The following is an 18,333-nucleotide window of genomic DNA, read 5'->3' on the forward strand; positions in this document are numbered from 1 at the left end:
TCTTTCCTATCGTAAGTTCTCGATTTTAGTAGTAATATTAGGCTAAAAGTTCTACTCGAACTAATCGTTAGAAGATAGGAAAGTAATACTAGAAAAAGGCGCCTATATTATACTAGCGAGGTTAACTATCGTCGTTTTTTAGATTCTATAGATTACGACCGTAAAATAGAGAAGTTTAAACTATAATAGAGGGTTATAGTAATATATAGAACTCTAATTAACCTAGTACTAGGTTAAGCGTAGAATAAACTTCTACTTTCTCTATCCTCGTATATAGCGAGTATAAAATATATACTAGAGAATTATATATACTATTATATAGGGAAAGTTTACTTTAATCCCTCTTAGGTTTTTAAATATCTCTTAGTACTCCTTTATAATAATACTATCTCCTTTCTAGCCTAGCTCGTTCTAAGCTACTATAATAAGTATATAGTACTTTCTATTCTATTATATACTTTAGACGATAATATTTCTTTTTCTTTTAGATAATATTCTTCTAACTAACGCCTTATCTATATAAAGCTATAAACGCTATACCGCGCGAATCGAATACTTTAGAGAAGTTATTATAAAACTATATTCTTATTATTAGAAGAACGGTCTAGTATATCGAGTATATATTTTCTCTAGAAAGTACTTAAATTACTATTATAGTAACGCGAAATACTATAATACTAAAGTTACTAATTTTAAATAGAAAAAGCTAGGTAACTAGTAGAAGAGGTTATTAGCTAAGCTAGATAAAGCAAAGAAGTTACTTACCTAAGCTTATACTAAAGAGATAAAACTATAAAAGTAGCTAAATACTATTAACTATAAAGTCGAGAAAAGTTACGCTTTTAAAAAGTACGTAATAGCTAAGAAAAAGGAAAAAGAGTAAACGCTAGAGTATATAGGTATCCTATTAGAACCTAGGCCCTCTAAGGGCTTTACTCTAAGTTCTTTTACCTAGAGCGCTCTAAATAGCTACGCTAATAACGCGTTCTAGAGAGGTCTTAATAAAGTAGTTAGTAAACCGACTAATTTTAGTAGAACTATTATAGAAGCTAGAAGCAGTTCGTAAAGTTCTTTTTTAGTTCCTAGGTATTTTCTAAGTCTAAGTATTCTCTCTACTTAATAAAGTATTTCTAACCTTTTTATTCTAGAATTTTTTTAACTTTAAAAGTATTTTCTTTTTTAAGTTAGAAGTAGAATATTATTTAGTAGAGTATTTTAGAGTCTACTAGTTTAAGTAAAGATACGTAGAATATAAAGTATATTCTAGCGTTAGATAGTAGTTAAAATTAGTAGTTAACTAGTCCTTATAGTTCGTTAATTAAAAATAGTTTTACTTTAACCTAATCTAGTTTTCTAGTCTTTTTTCTCGTTTTTAAGTTCTTTCTATAAAAATAGACTTTATCCCCTTTTTTAAAATAAAATACTATTTTACGTTTAGTATTTTAAGGTCTAGTAAGAGCTTCTTAAAATTACTCGATTTATTTTCTAAAATAGTTATAGAGTTTTTATAGGTCTTTAGTAGTAACTATTATAGCTTATACCTAGAGATAACTTTTCTCTATTCTAAATAGGTTAAGCTACTTCCTAAAGTTACTAAAAAATAGGTTTATACCTATCGTATTAGAGATCTAGTTATTTAGTATAAGTTATACTATAAGTAGTAGTAAAGCCTTATTATTTTATATATAGTTAATATAGTATTATAAGTATTACTCTAAAGTCTAGTTTATCTATTCTATTTATTTATCGGTTTATAGATAGTATACTATAGAGAGTTTATATTTAATTCTAATTATAGTAACTAATATCTTCTAGTAGTTAGATATAAAGAGCTTATCTCTATCGATAATAAAGACTTTTAGGAATCTATAGTATTATACTAGCCTATCTAGGATAATATATCTAAATTATTCTATAGTATACGTCTCTATTCTAGAGATAAAGTATATATATTTTATTAAGTAGTCGACTATAACTAGTATTATATTATACTTTTAGCCTATAGCTTTATCTATTAATATAGGGAGCTTAGTTATAAAGTCTATTATAATTTCGTCCGGCTCGAAGGTCGTTAGTAACTGTCTACTACCCGGAGAATATATTAGTGAGGAGCCTTAGATAATCTGTGACTTTGAACATAGCTACCCGCAAGACATCAAAGACAAGGTGCTTGATCGGTGGAGCTTGTACGGCCTCGATTGATCAGGCAGATAGCGCTTCCTTCAATATACACATGTCTCCTACACTGAGTTAAAGCAGACGTTGTTCTTTTCAAACATGCCACTTAACAGAAGCTGGTCATGTTCACGCCACTCCCGCTCCGACTGCAGCAGGCGCAGCAACAGCGATACCAGAGCCGACGCCGCCTCCAGCTGCGGGATTGACACTGCTCGCAACTTGGACCACTGCAGTGTTGCTGACTCCAGCACCAAGTCCACCCCCAACTCCTCCAGCTCCAGCTCCTCCACCAGTTCCAATGCCCACGTATGGTGCAGCCGCTAAGATCAGGTTCAGCTTCGAGACGCATGGGTGTTTTGTGAGAGATCTCACCCGCTGCCCCAGCGCCCACCCCCGTGTTATCTGCTCCCGTAGTGACAATGGTTGCGGCTACTGGGCTGTCGATCTAGGATGTTGTCAGTGGGACGCCACGATGGATACGGACTCGAGACTCACGTCAAGGGCGAGACTTTGGGCTACGGTAACCATGAGAAAAGCCACGATTTGGGTCTTCATGATTGGATATTTTTGGCTGACTGCTGTTGTGTGGGCCAATGCTTGAGTGGGCGCTGGAAATGGATGTTGTCGTTGAGTGAGCTGAGTTTCGATAAGAACGAAGACATGCAGTTCTTTATAAGACTTCCTTCGACCTCGATACCGTCTGTTGCTTCTTCCTGGGATGTCTGTCTAGCCGTGCCTGTCGCACTCGTTCCGTCGATGAGTACTTCAGCCCATGACTCACTTCTCCATGGTCCAGTCGCTTGACGACGAGTCCGGATGGAATCACACTGAAGAATAGCTTGAAACAACTGAGCGAATGTCTTGTGCATGTATCAGATGCCGCATGGCGGTATCGTGGGGACTTTTCGCTCACGTGGGCGGTTGAGGGGATGTTTGGGCCGTACAAAACTTCTTGCAGCTGGAATGATTGGCAAAGCTCTGGGTCTCACATTTCCTTGTCTGGACCGTGGGCTGGCTTGCTGCACTTCTCTTTTGGATGGACTGCAGGGATCATTATGATCGGTACTTACAGAACAGAGAACGCCCCTCACAAAGTGTATAAGCGAACCGACAGCTGGATTGAGACATTGATCAGGTGGGCTGCAGGAGCGGAGACGCGGGTCTCTTGAAGAAAATGCTGGAGTCGAAGATAGTTTATGCATCAGGCTTAGAAGCAACGGTGTTGTAAGCTGTAGTAGGGCGATGCTGCAGTACAATCCATCGACGATGGGCCATTCAGCCTCCTCCAGTATGAGTGGAGCATCCTGACCGACAACAACCCCCTTCAATGGCCAGGAACATGCAGGATTCCCGCGACCTCATCATCCTTCCCATCGAGCCACAGCTCCATGGCCTCGTACAACTCGAAGAACCCCTCATTGTTTATAGTCGGCAAGTCGTACAGCATGTCATGCCCAATAATCTTCTGGGCAGCTCCAAGCCACTTATACCCCTCAGGAAACTTGTCGAGGATCTTCTGGTCTCAATCTGGAAGAGGCTTGTGGTCCCAATCTGGAAGAGGCTTGCCGTCCAGTGGAAGGACCTTGTCTTTTTCGTATAAGAGCTTGCAGTACTTGATCTTCCAGCCGGCTGAACTCTTGACGCAGTAGAAGATGAAGCGACAGTCACATTCCACGTCACAGGCGTTGTTGGGGAACATGAAGCGTTGGGTGATTGTGGCCTTCATCTTGCCAACAGCACGACCTGTCTCAGGATTAAGATCGACCTGCACATATGTGAGTGAGCTGAGTATGTGTAGCTTTCGATGCGTTGCCAATCAACATACCAGTGTACCATTCTCACGATGCATGATCATGTTGCCATTCGCACGGCCTTTCTTCGAGATCTCGATAAAAGAATCGATATCGACGCCGCCAGCCCACGCTGCCATATCTCGTTAGTGGTCTCTCTGCGATGAATGCCCAAAACAACTCACTGGTCCAAAGATAGGATTCTTTATCAGCCCAAGCATCTCGATAGTTCTGCCATTCAGAAGCATCGCGGTACACTGGCCAGGCACGACACAGCTCGGATACTGCAAAGCGATCGATGACTTGCTCAGGGGTTGCGTTGAGGTGACAATAACTTTTGGGGAATGTTTCTTTCGCGGTGATGTTGTAGGTGTTCGCCATTGTTAGTTGAGTATAGTATTTTCGATTGAGGAGGGACGTTTTTTAAATGCTTCAAACTTCGGGAGCTGAGACTGAGATAATATATGTCTACCTCGAGGAGCTTCGTATGTTAGTCCTTACCTTTATGACGTTGAGCGGAGTGACGTGATACTTTCCGTGGCCATTGCCGTTCTGCATACCGAACAAAGCTCTACCTGTATTGATCGTCGTTCTATTGGACGAAGCCGGGCTTTCCGCGAGCCTGATGAGGCAATACATGTCCGGCCTCTTCTGCAGCCCGATCCGCGATAGTACCGATCCTATCAAAGCGGAGAAACCATCCAGAATGACCACATCTGTGGGCGAAAAAGCTTCCGTTGTCAGCATATTAAGAATGTCGAAGGATTCGTTGTATGCCTCCTTCCGTTCATTGCACGGCAGATTAGTACGGGACGATTTGAAGCTCTTGCTGCGTCGAAGAAGTCTTATCACGATGTCTTTCCCCCAACGCCTTTTTGGTCGAATCAATCTATTGAAGGGCCAAGTACATACATCACACACCATGTCAACCAGCACAGCCTCGCCAGTACCACTCTGGATCGGCAACCAACCAGTCTCGACGATCAACACATTCGACGTTGTCAGTGCGATCAATGAAAAGGTATTGTACAAGTCAGCATCTGCGGGCATCGACGAGGCAACTGCAGCTGCCGTGAGCGCACAGAAAGCATCCGCACAATGGAGCAAGACCACTCCTGCAGAACGTCGCAAAATCTTCAACACTGTGGCAGACATGATGGAGCAACGACAGGAGGAAGGAAGAGGGAACTGGCCAAGACCATCTTTTCTCAATGAAGATGGTGCTGGAATCGGCCGAATACATGCGTGAAGTTGCCAGCCGCATCTCTACTGCGGTAGAGGCAAGTTCACCTACGGTGCTCGGTCGAAAGCAGAGAGCTTTGGTCTTGAAAAAGCCTTATGGAGTAATTTTTGGCATCGCTCCTTGGTATGCTGCCCATTCTGAACATGTTGTTTTACAAATTCTGACTACGTAGGAATAATCCGTACCCTCTGGGTGGACGTGCTTTCTCGTTCGCCTTGGCGGCCGGAAATTCAGTGGTCTTGAAAGGATCTGAAAACAGCCCCAAGTCGGCCTTGATCTGGGGCGAATTGTTCAAGCTCGCTGGCCTGCCTCCCGGCTGTCTCAACATCATCTATCACCGGCCTCAAGACGCGGGCGCTGTGACGGCACATCTGGTTGCTCACCCAGCAATCGGCAAGATCAATTTCACGGGATCGACGTTGATCGGTTCCACCGTTGCCAAGACAGCCGGAGAACACGCAAAACCTACCCTCATGGAGCTTGGAGGAAAGGAACCGGCAATTGTCCTGGCTGATGCTGATCTACACAAGGCCGCTGCAGCCTGTTTTGCGGGCGCCCTTAGCCATGGTCAGTGGAGATGGAGTTGCGCTTCGGTTGAATGCGGGTACTAATGTTCAACAGCCGGTCAGATATGCATGAGCACGGAGAGGATCCTTGTGCTACGATCCGTTGCCCATGGCTTCGTGAAAGCTCTTCAAGAAGTAATCGAGAAAGACTTTAGCCAGCAACAATTCGTCTATAGCGTGCAAGGGGCCAAGAAGATTCGTGGTCTGATACGAGACGCCTTGAGGAAAGGAGCTCGACTGGCTTATGGGGATGAGCGGTCTCTGGATGATGAGACATGCGCCATGACTCCATTGATCACGGTTGACGTCCCGAAGAACGCTGATCTGTACTACACCGAGTCTTTCGGGCCATCTGCAAGCATCTTCGTTGTGGACACCGATGACGAAGCGGTTGAGTTGGCCAACGACACTGCTTTTGGTCTGTCTAGCTCGGTATGTATTCCTGTTGGTAACAACTAGCGAGAGAGTTCTAACACGAGCAGGTATTCTCAGAGGACCTCAACCACGCCCTTACAATCGCCAACCGCATCGAAGCCGGGGCAACGCACATCAACACCATGACCATCCACGACGAAGCAACGCTGCCGCATGGAGGGGTGAAGGTAATGTTCGATGCGATGTTTTTTCGTCGACTTCCGCTGACATGATCCTTCCCCAGGCGTCAGGCTTTAGAAGATTTGGTGGAAACTACGGCTTCGAAGAGTTCCTGACCACCAAAACTATTACCTGGACAGTTTAGAACGTTGCGTATCTCGATCTCAGGTTTGGAGAGTATCTATACATGCGAACACGGTGCAAAGCTCCCTTTCATCGCCATCGTCAACATACCTGGGAGGGAGATCTGCCAACTGAAGTCCTGGCCAAGGCAGTCTACGGGCACGAAGGCCATGGCCACAAACGTCATCGATTCGTACGACTTTTCTACTATTGGCGCTTCCGTTGATGAACACTTATGCAACTAAGCTGCTTGCCGGCCTGCAACAATGCTTCCGGCATTCATCCTGCCATTACCATCCTTAGCCCCTGGATTGAAAGCCCAAGTACTACCACCCCAATAGCGAGGTTTCGACCGACTTTCGTCATACTTCGCCGCATGTATGTCGCGACCACTTCCTTGACGGCCTCTCCTTCGTTCACTCTGGGAAACGGCTGATCCGGCACCGGCACCCCCAGAAAGCCACACAGGGGCTCCCATCCATCCTTCACCTCGAATCTCAACCTCTTCTCTGACGGACAGACTTTCAAAATCTCAGAGTTGTGTCGTTCGTACACAGCCTTCGAGTTTCTCTGCATTTCCTCCCTGTTTGTAGCCGCGAAGTAGCCATCAGCATCGCCGAACAGTCGATGCCACATTTGATGCACCGGGCGGATCAGCTCTGGGTCCAGCCATGTCATTGCGCCTGTAATGTGTTGATTGTCCCAGAAGGTTTCGATGACGCCCGTGTTAAAGGACTCGTACCATGCATCCACATCTCGCACGGAGAGGATGACTTTGGCTTCTGGATATGCAGCAATCAGCTCGGGGCCAAAGCAGGCAGCTGGCATATCGGTGACGGCGCTGTATGGCCCTAGCAGCTCGTCCCAGTCTCTGGCTGTGAATGGAGCCGAGGAATTTGGCTTGGCTTTGGCATCCCACGCTCGTCTCCAGGAGTCGCACTGTTCAGGATGGACGTAGAGCTCATAGCCGTGGTGGACATTCTTGTGTCCGAGAATCTGGAGTGCTGCTTTCATTGCTGTGCGCAGGTCAATTTTATGCTTTTGCACTGCTCGTCCACCCGACAAACTACTCACATGCTGTTCCTGTCCTTGACATCCCGAGCGAAAGTACCCGCATCGGTACCTCCTTGGAGCGGGTGGCCGGCATAGGGGCGTTGGATGAAGCCACTGCGATGTGCAATGGCGGCGATGAGGAAATGCAAAAGAGATTCGCTCGAGCAAGAACCAGTATAGATGTACGTCCTCAAAAGGCAAGCGGCCGGGTGCCGGGGCCCACAGCCTTCCATGGCGCCGATCATTGGTCATGTGGAGCCATCGCTTCCATCTACCGATAGGGCATTGTTAGCGACGAATGAAGTTTTCACAAAACAGAGGCATATTGCCTTCGAAGAACCCTACCAAAACGCCTTGTTACGGTAGATGCCCGCCGAGCCGCCACAGTCGCAGCCTAGTGCTTTTGGATCTAAAGCCTTGATATCCTAAAGAGGAAGTGGATCCTCGTGTACTCTAACTCACATGCACACGCTGCGAGAGCCTCTCTCGACCGGATGCATACTTCCGCAGCCCCTTAATAGCTGATGGCAGGGCACTGGTAATGGCAACCAGCAACGCAGCACTGCCGCAAGCGACTGGCACGAGATGACTCTGCCTAGAGCCCTCTTCATACGCACCTAGGACTGCCGACAACTGCGCTGCTGGAAATGTCGTGCGCAGACTTGTTGCCCCAGCGTTGATCAGCGCATGCAAGTCTACACTGGATGTCGTTTGTGCGATGCTCTCGACGAGACCAGCAGTGAAAGCGGCGTCACTCGCAGATACAAAAATGGTCGTCCCAACGTTCTCGAAGAACAACGCGAGTGAGGTCGCCATCGGGATGTCCTCGGTACCAACAGCAGCCACATTGGCCATGATGGGCAGTTGCAGCGCGAGACCCACGCCGATGGAGGTGAGGATCTCGGCGCCAATCCACTGCCTGGCGGCAGCTTGTGCATCCAATTTGTACATTACGATAGCCCCCGCGGTACCCGCCAGCGCGCCAAACACAAACAGGGGAGAAAACGTTGGCCTGAGGGTGAGGATGCCGTTGGCAACAAGAGTGAAGACACTCACAGTCACTAGAAGTGGTATGATCCGAACACCACTGGCAGCCGCGGACTCGCCACCAAGAGCCTGGAATTGGATCGGCAAGATGTATTCCAGCGGAAAGAGGACTCCAGAGAAGAAAAAGGCAAATGTGCAACTCGCCGCAATGGTTCGGTTCTTGAGCAATCGGGGTTGAAACATGGCCTTGGGTCCCATGAGTCGTTGGTGGATTGCGAATACGACTGCGAGCAGAACGAATCCAACGAGGCTTCCAATGATCTGCGGGCTTCTCCACGGGAGGGTGCCTATCCAATGCATTGCGAGAACAAAGCACACTAGCGATGCGCCGACGAGCACAGCGCCCCCAAGGTCCATATTCTCGATACGCTGCAAGAGCGTAGTCTGGCCTGAGACAGCCTGACTTGCCCTCTTGTAAAATGCCATCATCAGACCCGCAGCCAACGCGCCAAGTGGCAAATTGATCCTGAGTTGCAAGAATGTCAGTGAGGGAAATACAGCTACAGATCAACTAGCAACCCACCAAAAGCACCACCGCCAGCCCAGAGAGTCGACCAATGCACCACCCATAGCAGGCCCAGCCACACTCGATATGCCGAAAGCCAGACTTGTCACGCCCATCATCATGGGTCGATACTTCTTTGTGACGCACCTCGCCGATATGATGAAGCTGCCGCACATGAGACCAGCCCCTCCAAGCCCGGCAACGATTCTTCCAATGATGACCACTGCAGCCGATCGCGCGACAGCACAGACTATGTTCCCGGCTTCAAACAACGCCATTGACACCAAGAATGTGGGTTTGATGGCGTACATTTGGTACGCTCGGCCCCATGCCAGCTTGAACGCAGTGTTGCTGATCGAGTATGCGGTGCTGTACCATACGATGTTGGCGACACCGGGGAAGGACTCGGTGATGCTGGGGATTGCCTGAGCGAGTATGGTCGAATCCAGTGCGCCAAGAAACATCGATAGCAAGAGTCCAACGATGATGAAACCTAATCTGACCCCAGACGGATATTCAAGGCTGTCGTCTGTAGACGCTGGCGCCTCGAGCACCGGCCCGACTTGAGCGCCTTCTTCCTGAAGCTCAGCGGCATTGTGCTCGGATGTTCGAACTGAAGGCATGGTGTTACAATGATGCTCGAGGATCCACGCTGGAGGGATCACAACGTGAAGCGGAATCTCGAGGGAAGAGTGGAGAGTGCGGTGTCTCTGAAGGGCGTCATTCAAACGAACACCGAACGCCGAGCACGCAGATATGAAGGACGCAGCCATGGAAATAAAAATCTCTCGCGGCAGAGGGCCTCAGCCAATGGGTTTCTCTCCGGGACCGCCATGATTGCTCGCTTCATCTCGTGAAGGAAACATGCTTCCGGAAAACATGCTTCCGGAAAACATGCTTCCGGAAACGATAGGTGTAGAGCCGAAACTGGACAAAGTGCGAGCTTTCGCTGGATTTCCCTATTCTAATAAATATCGACCAAACGAGAGTGGAACGGTCTTTGCTCATTTTATCACGTAACAACTTAGCACGTCCTCCACCAGTCGTCAAACGATCTGCCCGTCGCCCTGTCACAGTCTCCATGACAGCCTATACTGAGCCACGCACAAAACGCCTGATTGAGGACTCCGCTTGCTGCAGACGACAGCCAACATTCAATTCCAAATGACCATGGCTCACTCGCGGTGGTATTTCTTCAAGCGACTCAACCTTCACAGTGACAGCACTTGGAGATTCAAAAGCCTCCCATGGCCGAAGCAAAGGACTCTGCCTCACTAGTACGGAATTGACCCTCTTGCGAGGAGCACTCATGCTTGTGGGCCCAGTACGGCCATTTATCTATTTCGGCCAAGGAGGTCGTAGACCCGACCGTCGTGAGAATTTCGCTGGAGATTCGGTCAATTCTAATTGCGTGTTGGATGGCGATATAGAGGTCAAAGCAAATAAGGCCCAAAAGCATGTCGTTCCAAGACCATGATAGCAGTGCTGAGCGACGCCTGCTAGATTGATCCTTCACTGACGGACTTTTTTCTCTGCTGATACAGCCGCAGGCCTAATGCTACTGCAATACGTTCGAGCATACCCGCGTTTTGCCGACTTGGCTTTGATTAGCAACAAGAGACACGAAGGTGCCCTAGCTCTCTGCTCGGTAGTTAGGGCAGTCTATTGCTCACGATGGAGTCTCTTGGCCGTCTGTAGCTTCTCAGGAACTGTCAGCACGGCATACATCGGCCGCCCGCAGCTGGAAGGAGAGCTGAGCTTCAAAAGGCGCGGCATACCCTGAGCCAGACCTCGACACTCGCATCTTTCGCGAGACCTGGTCATACAAGATCTCGACACTCCCAGCTCTAGCTCTGCAGACCCAACAATACCATTCGAGGCTCCCCGGAATCCACTGCCCCAATGGCGTACAGTCTGCGGGTTGAGCCTGCTCGCGATGAAGATTTCCCACGAATGATGGAAATTCTTGTCCCGGCATTCCAAGCATTCAGCTTCAATCAACTCACCGGCGAAATCGATACTGTCGAAGGCCGTGCTGCAGCTGCAGAGCATCACTTGAGGACAAAACACGAGCACGAGGAGAAGTATCCGAGCTGTGCCTTCAGTATCAAATGCGTCCATATCAATAACAAGACCGGCGAAGAGACGATCATCTCATCCGTGCATTGTGGAATTTACGATCGCGAGAGAACCGAAGCCGAATACAAGACGCATGCCTACTTTCTCACTGCAGACTGGGTCGAGGACAAGGAAATCCGGCAACAAGCCAAGGACTCACTCGAGGCACTTCTTGATGCCCGTGTGAAGTGGATGGGAGGCAGACCGTACGGTGTCTTGATGTGGATGGCGACAGATCCGGTTTTTGGGCGTTTAGGGGGTGCCACAAAGTGTGTGCAATGGTTCATCGATCGCTGCTCAGAGCTGAACATTCCAGCGTACCTGGAAGCAAGCGACGCCGGTGCACCTGTCTATCAGAAGCTCGGATTCGAGATTGTGGATTATGTGGATTGCGGCGGCGTCACTCTCCCTATCATGATCCGGTGGCCTAAGAACTACTCAGAAGATGACAAGAAGCCTGCTCTGGCTTCGACATGACCAGTCAGACGACTGGGGTACACTATACAGGCCGTAGCAGGGAGCAAAGGCATATCTGTTGAGTTGTTGATATTGACCTGTGTTTCTGTTATATGAAAGCTATGTCGAAAGCGTCAATGATGTGCACGTCTTCGGTCTCTATAGAGTTCGTAACAGCGATGGAAGGGCGTGAGCCTGTGTGTTGTTCCACGCCACGGGCTTGCCGAAGAGGCGACAACAAGGGGAGGCTCATCTTGATGCCCTTCTCTGAAGCTCCTACAGATGATTCGACAAACGTAGCCATTCGACCAGCCCAGGCAATTCCCATGCTGTTGGACAGATACCCCAGCCTTTTCAAGACCCAGGACAGTCGATACTCGCTCTCCACTGTCCGGGGATCACTGGCAGCAATCGAATTTGCGGCGAAGACCAGCGCCCAGACCATGCCATATGCACGGATGAAAGGCGTGCGCGGATGATCCGGTACATGTTCCATCCAGCGAGACCCTGATACGTACGATACTGGTGGAGCATCCCATTTAAGCAGTCGCCCTCAAATTCTTGTTCTTCGTGAACCGCTTGGTACTGCCAGTCATCCATCAAGTAGGATTCATGAGCCGAGGCCTGAATCTGCTCCCCAATCGCAATTGCTTCACACCAATGGAATAAGAAGTCCGCTGTGGCTCTCTTCATCTCGGCAAGAAGCCGGGTCAACCGGGCGCAGACTTGATACAATCGCTCGGCGTGCCATGCACTGGGCGTGAATCCATGTTTGATCCTTTTCGGCCACGAGATGAGGAAGCCGGGAACCGGGCGGGAGTCCCAAAAACAACACATCACGATAAGAGGCCGCAAGGTGAAAAACAGGGCCCTCCCCGGACGGCATGCAAGGCTGTCAAATCCCCGAAGCTGGAGCAGTGTTTCCATTCCACGAGTGAGAGCTTTCCATGCTGCTACCTGCGGCTTGGAGCCACTCGAGGTTGCGTTTCGTTGCAGGCTTTCGTAAATGGAAAGCAGGAGGACGGCAAAGGCAGTGCTATCGTCTCTCACACGACTCTCGTCCTCAAGTCTGTCTTGCACGGCTTGGACAGCTCGGCCATACTCCCACTTAGAATAATCGTTGCCGATATGTCCGCGTTGGTTGATCACTACCGTCATACCATAAGCTCGCAAGGCATAGAGTACTGCCGGATCCTGGACATCGGCGCCCGATCTATGCTCTCCTTGCCGGATGAGCACATCATTTGCAGAAAATACATGGCTCAGAAAAGCGCATGTGGCGACATAGTCTGGATGCGGCTGCAAAGAAGGTGGGAGAGCACACGCTGGAGAGGGCTCTGCAGCTACCACTCGGATCACGGAGCATCGCTGCTTCAGAGCCTGCTCATACTCGTCTCCTGATCCGTCGCTCTTGTCATGGATCCTGCTTGTCCTGCTAATGCTCTCATCCCACTGTGACTGGAGACTTTTCACCGTCTCAGTTTCTGCAAACCGTACGTTTGCCTGATAGCCTCCCCACTCACGGCCTCCCTTCTCACAGTTGGCACACGTTGGCCGTCGTTCGTCGCACTTCACCCTTCGCGCCCTGGAAGCAACGAGATAGCATCTGACGAGTGCATTACAAAAGGCTATGATCATACTTGCAGGTCTTGCATCCCTTGACGGACGTAACATATCCACGTCTTCGGGCACGCTTACCCATGACTGAGCATGGTTGAGGCTGGAGAAGGGCTTCGGCCACGGACGAATGCCCTGATGAAGAAGTTATATCGAGACGTTGAAGAGCGGAGATGGCTCAGAGCTGAGCGTTTCGATAAGTCTTCTGCTTCAGGACAGCCGCAATATCTCACTAGTACTAAGATGGAAGTATGGCGGATCACAAGCTTTGGGCTAATAGACAGATTGGTCTCCTTTGGGAAGCAGAGTCTCGAGCCTGCGCGCAGCCTGCTGCTTTGTAAAATGAGTAATGCTGTCTGTGGGTGGTAGAAGGCTCTGGTGCTACCGCTTTCAGCTTGACGTCTTCGCAAGCGTGGTAAGTCACTCTTCAAAGGAATGACAACCCAGTGCAATGACTTTCCCAATCTACACGCAGGGCAAGAAAGAGAGACGTTCTAGGACCGCATCAACATGCAACAGCAAATGTCACTGCAAATGCTCCTCCCTTCAGCGAGTATCGCGCCAACTTCAAGGGCGCCCGAAGAGTCAACGTCCACTCAGCTTGTAGTGCTGAGTGAGTCCTCTATCCAAGACTTGACTCGCATCACCTCATTCCACCTCAGGACTACCACGGGGTCGAGAATCTCGAGTCTCCAAATCATAAACGCCAGCCGCTTCGACACGCTTGTGCACAATGGTCTTTCGGCACTGTGGCTGCAGCTACGCAACGGCCATCCCGGGCCCTACCTTCAGGTGTTACAAATCTCGACTGATGTCGACGAACGAGCTGCTCACGCTTCTGTATGGATCTTTGCAGAGATCCTGGGGCCTCTCGAGAGTACTAGGCAAGATGCAGTCATTTTGTACAAGTGGAGAAGAGCACTCGTCAGATGGGTATTGGTCAAGCAGGAGGCCGTCCGGGGCCTGTGTGGCTTTCCATGATATAGCTTTGTGTATTTGTTGCATCATCGAGTAGGTGCAGTCGTTCCTGTTTTCACGGATTTGCGCTTCCAATCGCAAAACCGACATGTACATCCAAGCTGAAAGCGTGTTGTTATCAAACTCAGAGCCTTTGATATGCATTTCAACCTCATGTTGAACGGCTCATCCAATCGCCGATAGACCAAACAAATTCAAGCACGCCTCATTATCAGCTTGCGGGATCTTGTAGTTCTAAATCAGGCTGAACTTTTCTCCGACCAGTCGAAGCCCGTCGCCTCAGTCCACGGTCACGAACGTACTACATCTGTAGGCTCTAGCTAGCATCAGACAATCTCAAGGGCCAGCAGGCCGTCTGTGGCCCAGTAGAAGAATCGCCGGCTGAGCCCAAGCTTCCACCTCATTCACCGCTAGAAACTTCAGAGCTGCATATCAAATTATATATCCATTCTCGCTCCTCGTAATCGATTTCGCCTTGGAGATTCTAAACTTATCTTCGTAAGAGATACTGTAGCTCAAGCTCAACGTAATCGAGATGATCTCGAACAAGCTCGCCTCAAAGCCAGTCCCCACCATGAAAGTTTGGGCGATACTTGCGCTGACTTGCATAGATAGTTCCCGATCGCGTTAGATGAGGTGTGAGAATGAGATGTGAGGAAGAGAGACATCCGATGTTCAGTGAGACCTTCGCAGTTTCCGCTGTCCCGCTTGTCGAAGGGGTTTACCGCTTGATCGTCGTCACATTTTGGCTCAGGGCAAGATCATTGCAGCTAGTCTTGCATTGTGGAAAGCTCCCGGTCAAGTCGATACAGTCTTGTGGACACCACCAGAACGACACCTGGAAACGATGAAACAATCGCGCTAAGTGAGAGTACTTCAAAAACTCGGGGCGTCTCACATCCACTCACGCGGAATGTTTTGTCAAGGGTAACGAGGCTAAAGCTCAGCCTGTGGTATCTGACTGTAATGCAGAGCGGCAGAATCTGGAGAACAGCAGTTTCGACTGCTGCTGTGGAAAGTATGTTAATTGGGGGTAGCGAGTCGTCTGCGGTGTTCGGGTTTTGCTGATACTTGCCACAGGATCGACCCAATGTACTTCAAGGCAAACTCAAATCTCGCAGGCTGCTACAACAGTATGACCTGTTATCAAAAGCGATACACAATTACGCAGGACGGTGCTTCAAAGACCCCATACTCAACACCTGGAAGCCGACTCGATAAACCATGAAAGATGCTGGGGTAGTACGTACTTCGAGACTACTCGACAGATTTGAGTACTGGTGCAAAAGTCCAAGCTGGCATGCAAGGAGCTCAAAATGCTCCGTTTGAGGAGTTCACGCTTGCTCCACACCTCTATCTGAGGCTGCACCGCCCTTACTTGTTCATTCAGTATCGCATCCTCGCTTGATCTCGACTAAACTCATGCCCCGATGTCGTTAAATTCGGACGCTCTTGAGATCCAAGCCGCCGGAGCCTCCATGGATGCAACATGGCCGCCATCGCCGTCCTCTGGTCAAGACAGATGACGTGTAGTCAAAGTCTGAGTCACCAGCAGAGATGATGGATGATAGGGCGGTGATTCGTGGCTGGGCTGTACTGCCATATCGCAGCCTTTCGCGTCCGATGTGAGCGATCCTCCGACATCGGCCTTGGAGGCCCTCACTTAAAGGTTGCGCTTCAAAAGACATGCTCGTTGTTAATACACCACCAATCTCATATTCTGTATCGTCAGCAACACAGAGACGAACATGGCATCAGAAAAGGCGACTTACTCCCACGGACACCACGAGTCGGTGGTCAGAACTCATGCGAGACGTACGGTCGAAAACTCGGCCAGCTTCCTCATTCCACATGTACAACCCCATCACCACATCCTGGACGTCGGGTGCGGACCGGGCTCAATCACGACCGGCCTGGCAAAACTGGCCAGCGAAGGGCAAGTCATCGGCTGCGATGCAGTGCAGGAAGTCCTCGTCCAAGCCGAGAGTCTGGCAAGGGAGCAAAACGTCTCAAACGTCACTTTCCAGAAAGTTGACGCAAACGCTTTGCCATTCGAGGACGCCACCTTCGACATCACCTTCTGTCACCAAGTCTTGCAGCACGTGGGTGACCCCGTGGCGGTCTTGGAGGAAATGCGGCGTGTCACGAAGCCGGGAGGAGTCGTTGCAGCACGAGAGGTAGATTACAAAAGCTTTGCTTTCTATCCGGAACTTGAGGCTCTGGATCGCTGGCTGGCTGTGTATCTTGAAGTTGCCAGAGTCAATGGAGCACAACCGAACGCTGGCAGATATCTGATGCAGTGGGCGAAGCAGGCCGGATTCGATACGAAGGTCGTGACTTTCTCTTGGGACACCTGGCTATACCAACGGGACAACGCCAAAGACTATGGAGCCGCATGGGCCGACAGAAGTCGGTATTCCGGGTTCGCCACGACGGCAAAGAAACATGGCCTGGCCAGTGATGCCGAGATCGATGAAATCTCTAAAGCCTGGACGGAGTTGGCATCGAGAGATGATTCGTTCGTAGTCATTCCAAACGGACAGATACTGTGTCCCACTTGATTCAAAGTGCTGGTTCGGGCTAGAGATAGGGTACATCATTGCACCACCGCCTTCCATAAATGCCATAGAACCTGGCCTGGCGCCACTCAAAGCTCTGCTATCTATCGTAACGACCATGTGCATGCCCTTTCTCCAGTGTCTCGCCAGACTCAAAGTCTGTGGTATGATCACTTTTGCTCGTATGGTGTATATAGGACAACTGGACCGGTTCCTCGCTGTCTAAGCGAGTGTGACGACTTCCGTTGGGCATTGGCGATGCAGGAGGAAAGTCCGCGAGACCTCGCGATGTGCGTGAAGACGATAGTCTGGTTCGATCGAGTAGGTGGCGGAAAAGAGGTCGTAGGGTCGCAGACGAACATGCGGTGATGGCGAGTCCGGTCTCGCAGCATGACCAGATGGCAACGTCTGCCGTAGCATATAGGAAGTCCGCTTGGTCGGAAAGTGTGTGGATATAGGGTATGCGTGCGATGGTGGCTATGGAGGCACTGGAGATGACAATCAGTTCCACAGTCGCCCAACAAATCATTCGTTCACACTAATACTCACATAGCACTCATGGCAAGGATAATACCGACCATGACCTTCTCCTTTTTGGACACCAGCTCCAGTTTCCATACGATCCAGAAGGGCAAGAAAGAAAAGATCCAATCGCCGACGCACAAGATGGACGAGTACGCGTAGACGCCGTTAACAATGACCGATGTGTTGAGACAAGATCCCTTTGCGCCAGCGAGCCGCATCCAGAAATATGACGATGGCGTGCATTGAAAGATGAACAAAAAGAAGAAAGCGGTGCTGAAAAGCTCGGTGACGATCAGGACAGCGTAGATTACGATCCGGTGCCAGGTCGCAACCATCAATCGCAGCAGCATGATGGCAATGCTTGCCTTGATGGCCATGTTGGACAGCACATATAGTGGCTCGCATAGCCACCACCACTAAACATGATCAGCGAATCCCAATGATTCCAAGTCTGTAAGGTGTCGTACCTTGAGGCCAAGAACTATCTCAGACTGTGGGTGTATGTCCGCGAAGTGCTGACCTGTGCCATGGAAGACACCGTTGATGGCGAAAGCGGCATGGCACACGAAGAAAGCCTGGAGCAGATCGGTCAGCTTGGGTGCATGTCTTGATGGAACTGTCGAACATACCCAAGCAAGTACAGCCAGCCAATCTTCTGAGCGAAACGACTTGAGCAGAGAAACCCGGCAGTAGATCCGGAGAACCGTGGCGATGCTCGATAACCCCAGGAACAGAAGAAAGACTCCCATGACCTGCGGTCCACGTCCTGCCGGCGTGACAGCCATTGTCGACGGCTCACATTGATGAAATGCTAGACTACAAAGTGGACACACGGCGACCTACTGCTATCGTTCTGTATATACCATTGACTCCAGCCACAAAGGAGACGACTCGACCGACCCGTCTCCAAAAGAACGCATCCACACATCAGCACTACTTCTGCAAGGGGGATCACCTTGGAGCGGCAGTTCCTCGTGGACAT

The 18,333-nt window shown here is 49.6% G+C and overlaps 8 protein-coding genes across 8 annotated transcripts; 3 read left to right on the forward strand and 5 right to left on the reverse strand.

Moving 5' to 3' along the window:
* Positions 1-2,304: 2,304 nt before the first annotated feature.
* M409DRAFT_29725 (uncharacterized protein) lies at positions 2,305-2,733 on the reverse strand (the record flags this gene model as incomplete). The annotated part of the gene is made up of 3 exons (XM_033809598.1): positions 2,305-2,498; positions 2,551-2,623; positions 2,674-2,733. 3 exons carry the CDS (start codon positions 2,731-2,733, stop codon positions 2,305-2,307), a joined length of 327 nt encoding a protein of 108 aa, XP_033660612.1.
* Positions 2,734-3,502: 769 nt separating this feature from the next.
* Positions 3,503-4,349, reverse strand: M409DRAFT_70790 (uncharacterized protein; the record flags this gene model as incomplete). Its single annotated transcript, XM_033818895.1, has 4 exons — positions 3,503-3,694; positions 3,761-3,943; positions 4,004-4,101; positions 4,154-4,349. 4 exons carry the CDS (start codon positions 4,347-4,349, stop codon positions 3,503-3,505), a joined length of 669 nt encoding a protein of 222 aa, XP_033660613.1.
* A 541-nt stretch (positions 4,350-4,890) lies between these two features.
* On the forward strand, positions 4,891-6,516 carry M409DRAFT_70791 (uncharacterized protein; the record flags this gene model as incomplete). The annotated part of the gene is made up of 6 exons (XM_033818896.1): positions 4,891-5,112; positions 5,147-5,334; positions 5,384-5,778; positions 5,833-6,209; positions 6,260-6,379; positions 6,436-6,516. 6 exons carry the CDS (start codon positions 4,891-4,893, stop codon positions 6,514-6,516), a joined length of 1,383 nt encoding a protein of 460 aa, XP_033660614.1.
* A 257-nt stretch (positions 6,517-6,773) lies between these two features.
* On the reverse strand, positions 6,774-7,508 carry M409DRAFT_29728 (uncharacterized protein; the record flags this gene model as incomplete). The annotated part of the gene is made up of 1 exon (XM_033809599.1): positions 6,774-7,508. The coding sequence occupies one exon, from the start codon at positions 7,506-7,508 to the stop codon at positions 6,774-6,776; it is 735 nt and encodes a 244-aa protein (XP_033660615.1).
* Positions 7,509-8,000: 492 nt separating this feature from the next.
* Positions 8,001-9,722, reverse strand: M409DRAFT_37869 (uncharacterized protein; the record flags this gene model as incomplete). The annotated part of the gene is made up of 2 exons (XM_033810816.1): positions 8,001-9,060; positions 9,118-9,722. 2 exons carry the CDS (start codon positions 9,720-9,722, stop codon positions 8,001-8,003), a joined length of 1,665 nt encoding a protein of 554 aa, XP_033660616.1.
* A 1,279-nt stretch (positions 9,723-11,001) lies between these two features.
* M409DRAFT_29730 (uncharacterized protein) lies at positions 11,002-11,694 on the forward strand (the record flags this gene model as incomplete). Its single annotated transcript, XM_033809600.1, has 1 exon — positions 11,002-11,694. One exon carries the CDS (start codon positions 11,002-11,004, stop codon positions 11,692-11,694), a length of 693 nt encoding a protein of 230 aa, XP_033660617.1.
* A 4,322-nt stretch (positions 11,695-16,016) lies between these two features.
* Positions 16,017-16,829, forward strand: M409DRAFT_70795 (uncharacterized protein; the record flags this gene model as incomplete). Its single annotated transcript, XM_033818897.1, has 1 exon — positions 16,017-16,829. The coding sequence occupies one exon, from the start codon at positions 16,017-16,019 to the stop codon at positions 16,827-16,829; it is 813 nt and encodes a 270-aa protein (XP_033660618.1).
* Positions 16,830-16,926: 97 nt separating this feature from the next.
* On the reverse strand, positions 16,927-18,136 carry M409DRAFT_70796 (uncharacterized protein; the record flags this gene model as incomplete). Its single annotated transcript, XM_033818898.1, has 4 exons — positions 16,927-17,314; positions 17,376-17,767; positions 17,819-17,926; positions 17,981-18,136. 4 exons carry the CDS (start codon positions 18,134-18,136, stop codon positions 16,927-16,929), a joined length of 1,044 nt encoding a protein of 347 aa, XP_033660619.1.
* Positions 18,137-18,333: the final 197 nt, after the last annotated feature.

The sequence above is a fragment of the Zasmidium cellare genome, assembly GCF_010093935.1.
Source record: "Zasmidium cellare ATCC 36951 unplaced genomic scaffold M409scaffold_55, whole genome shotgun sequence".
NCBI lineage: Eukaryota > Fungi > Ascomycota > Dothideomycetes > Mycosphaerellales > Mycosphaerellaceae > Zasmidium > Zasmidium cellare.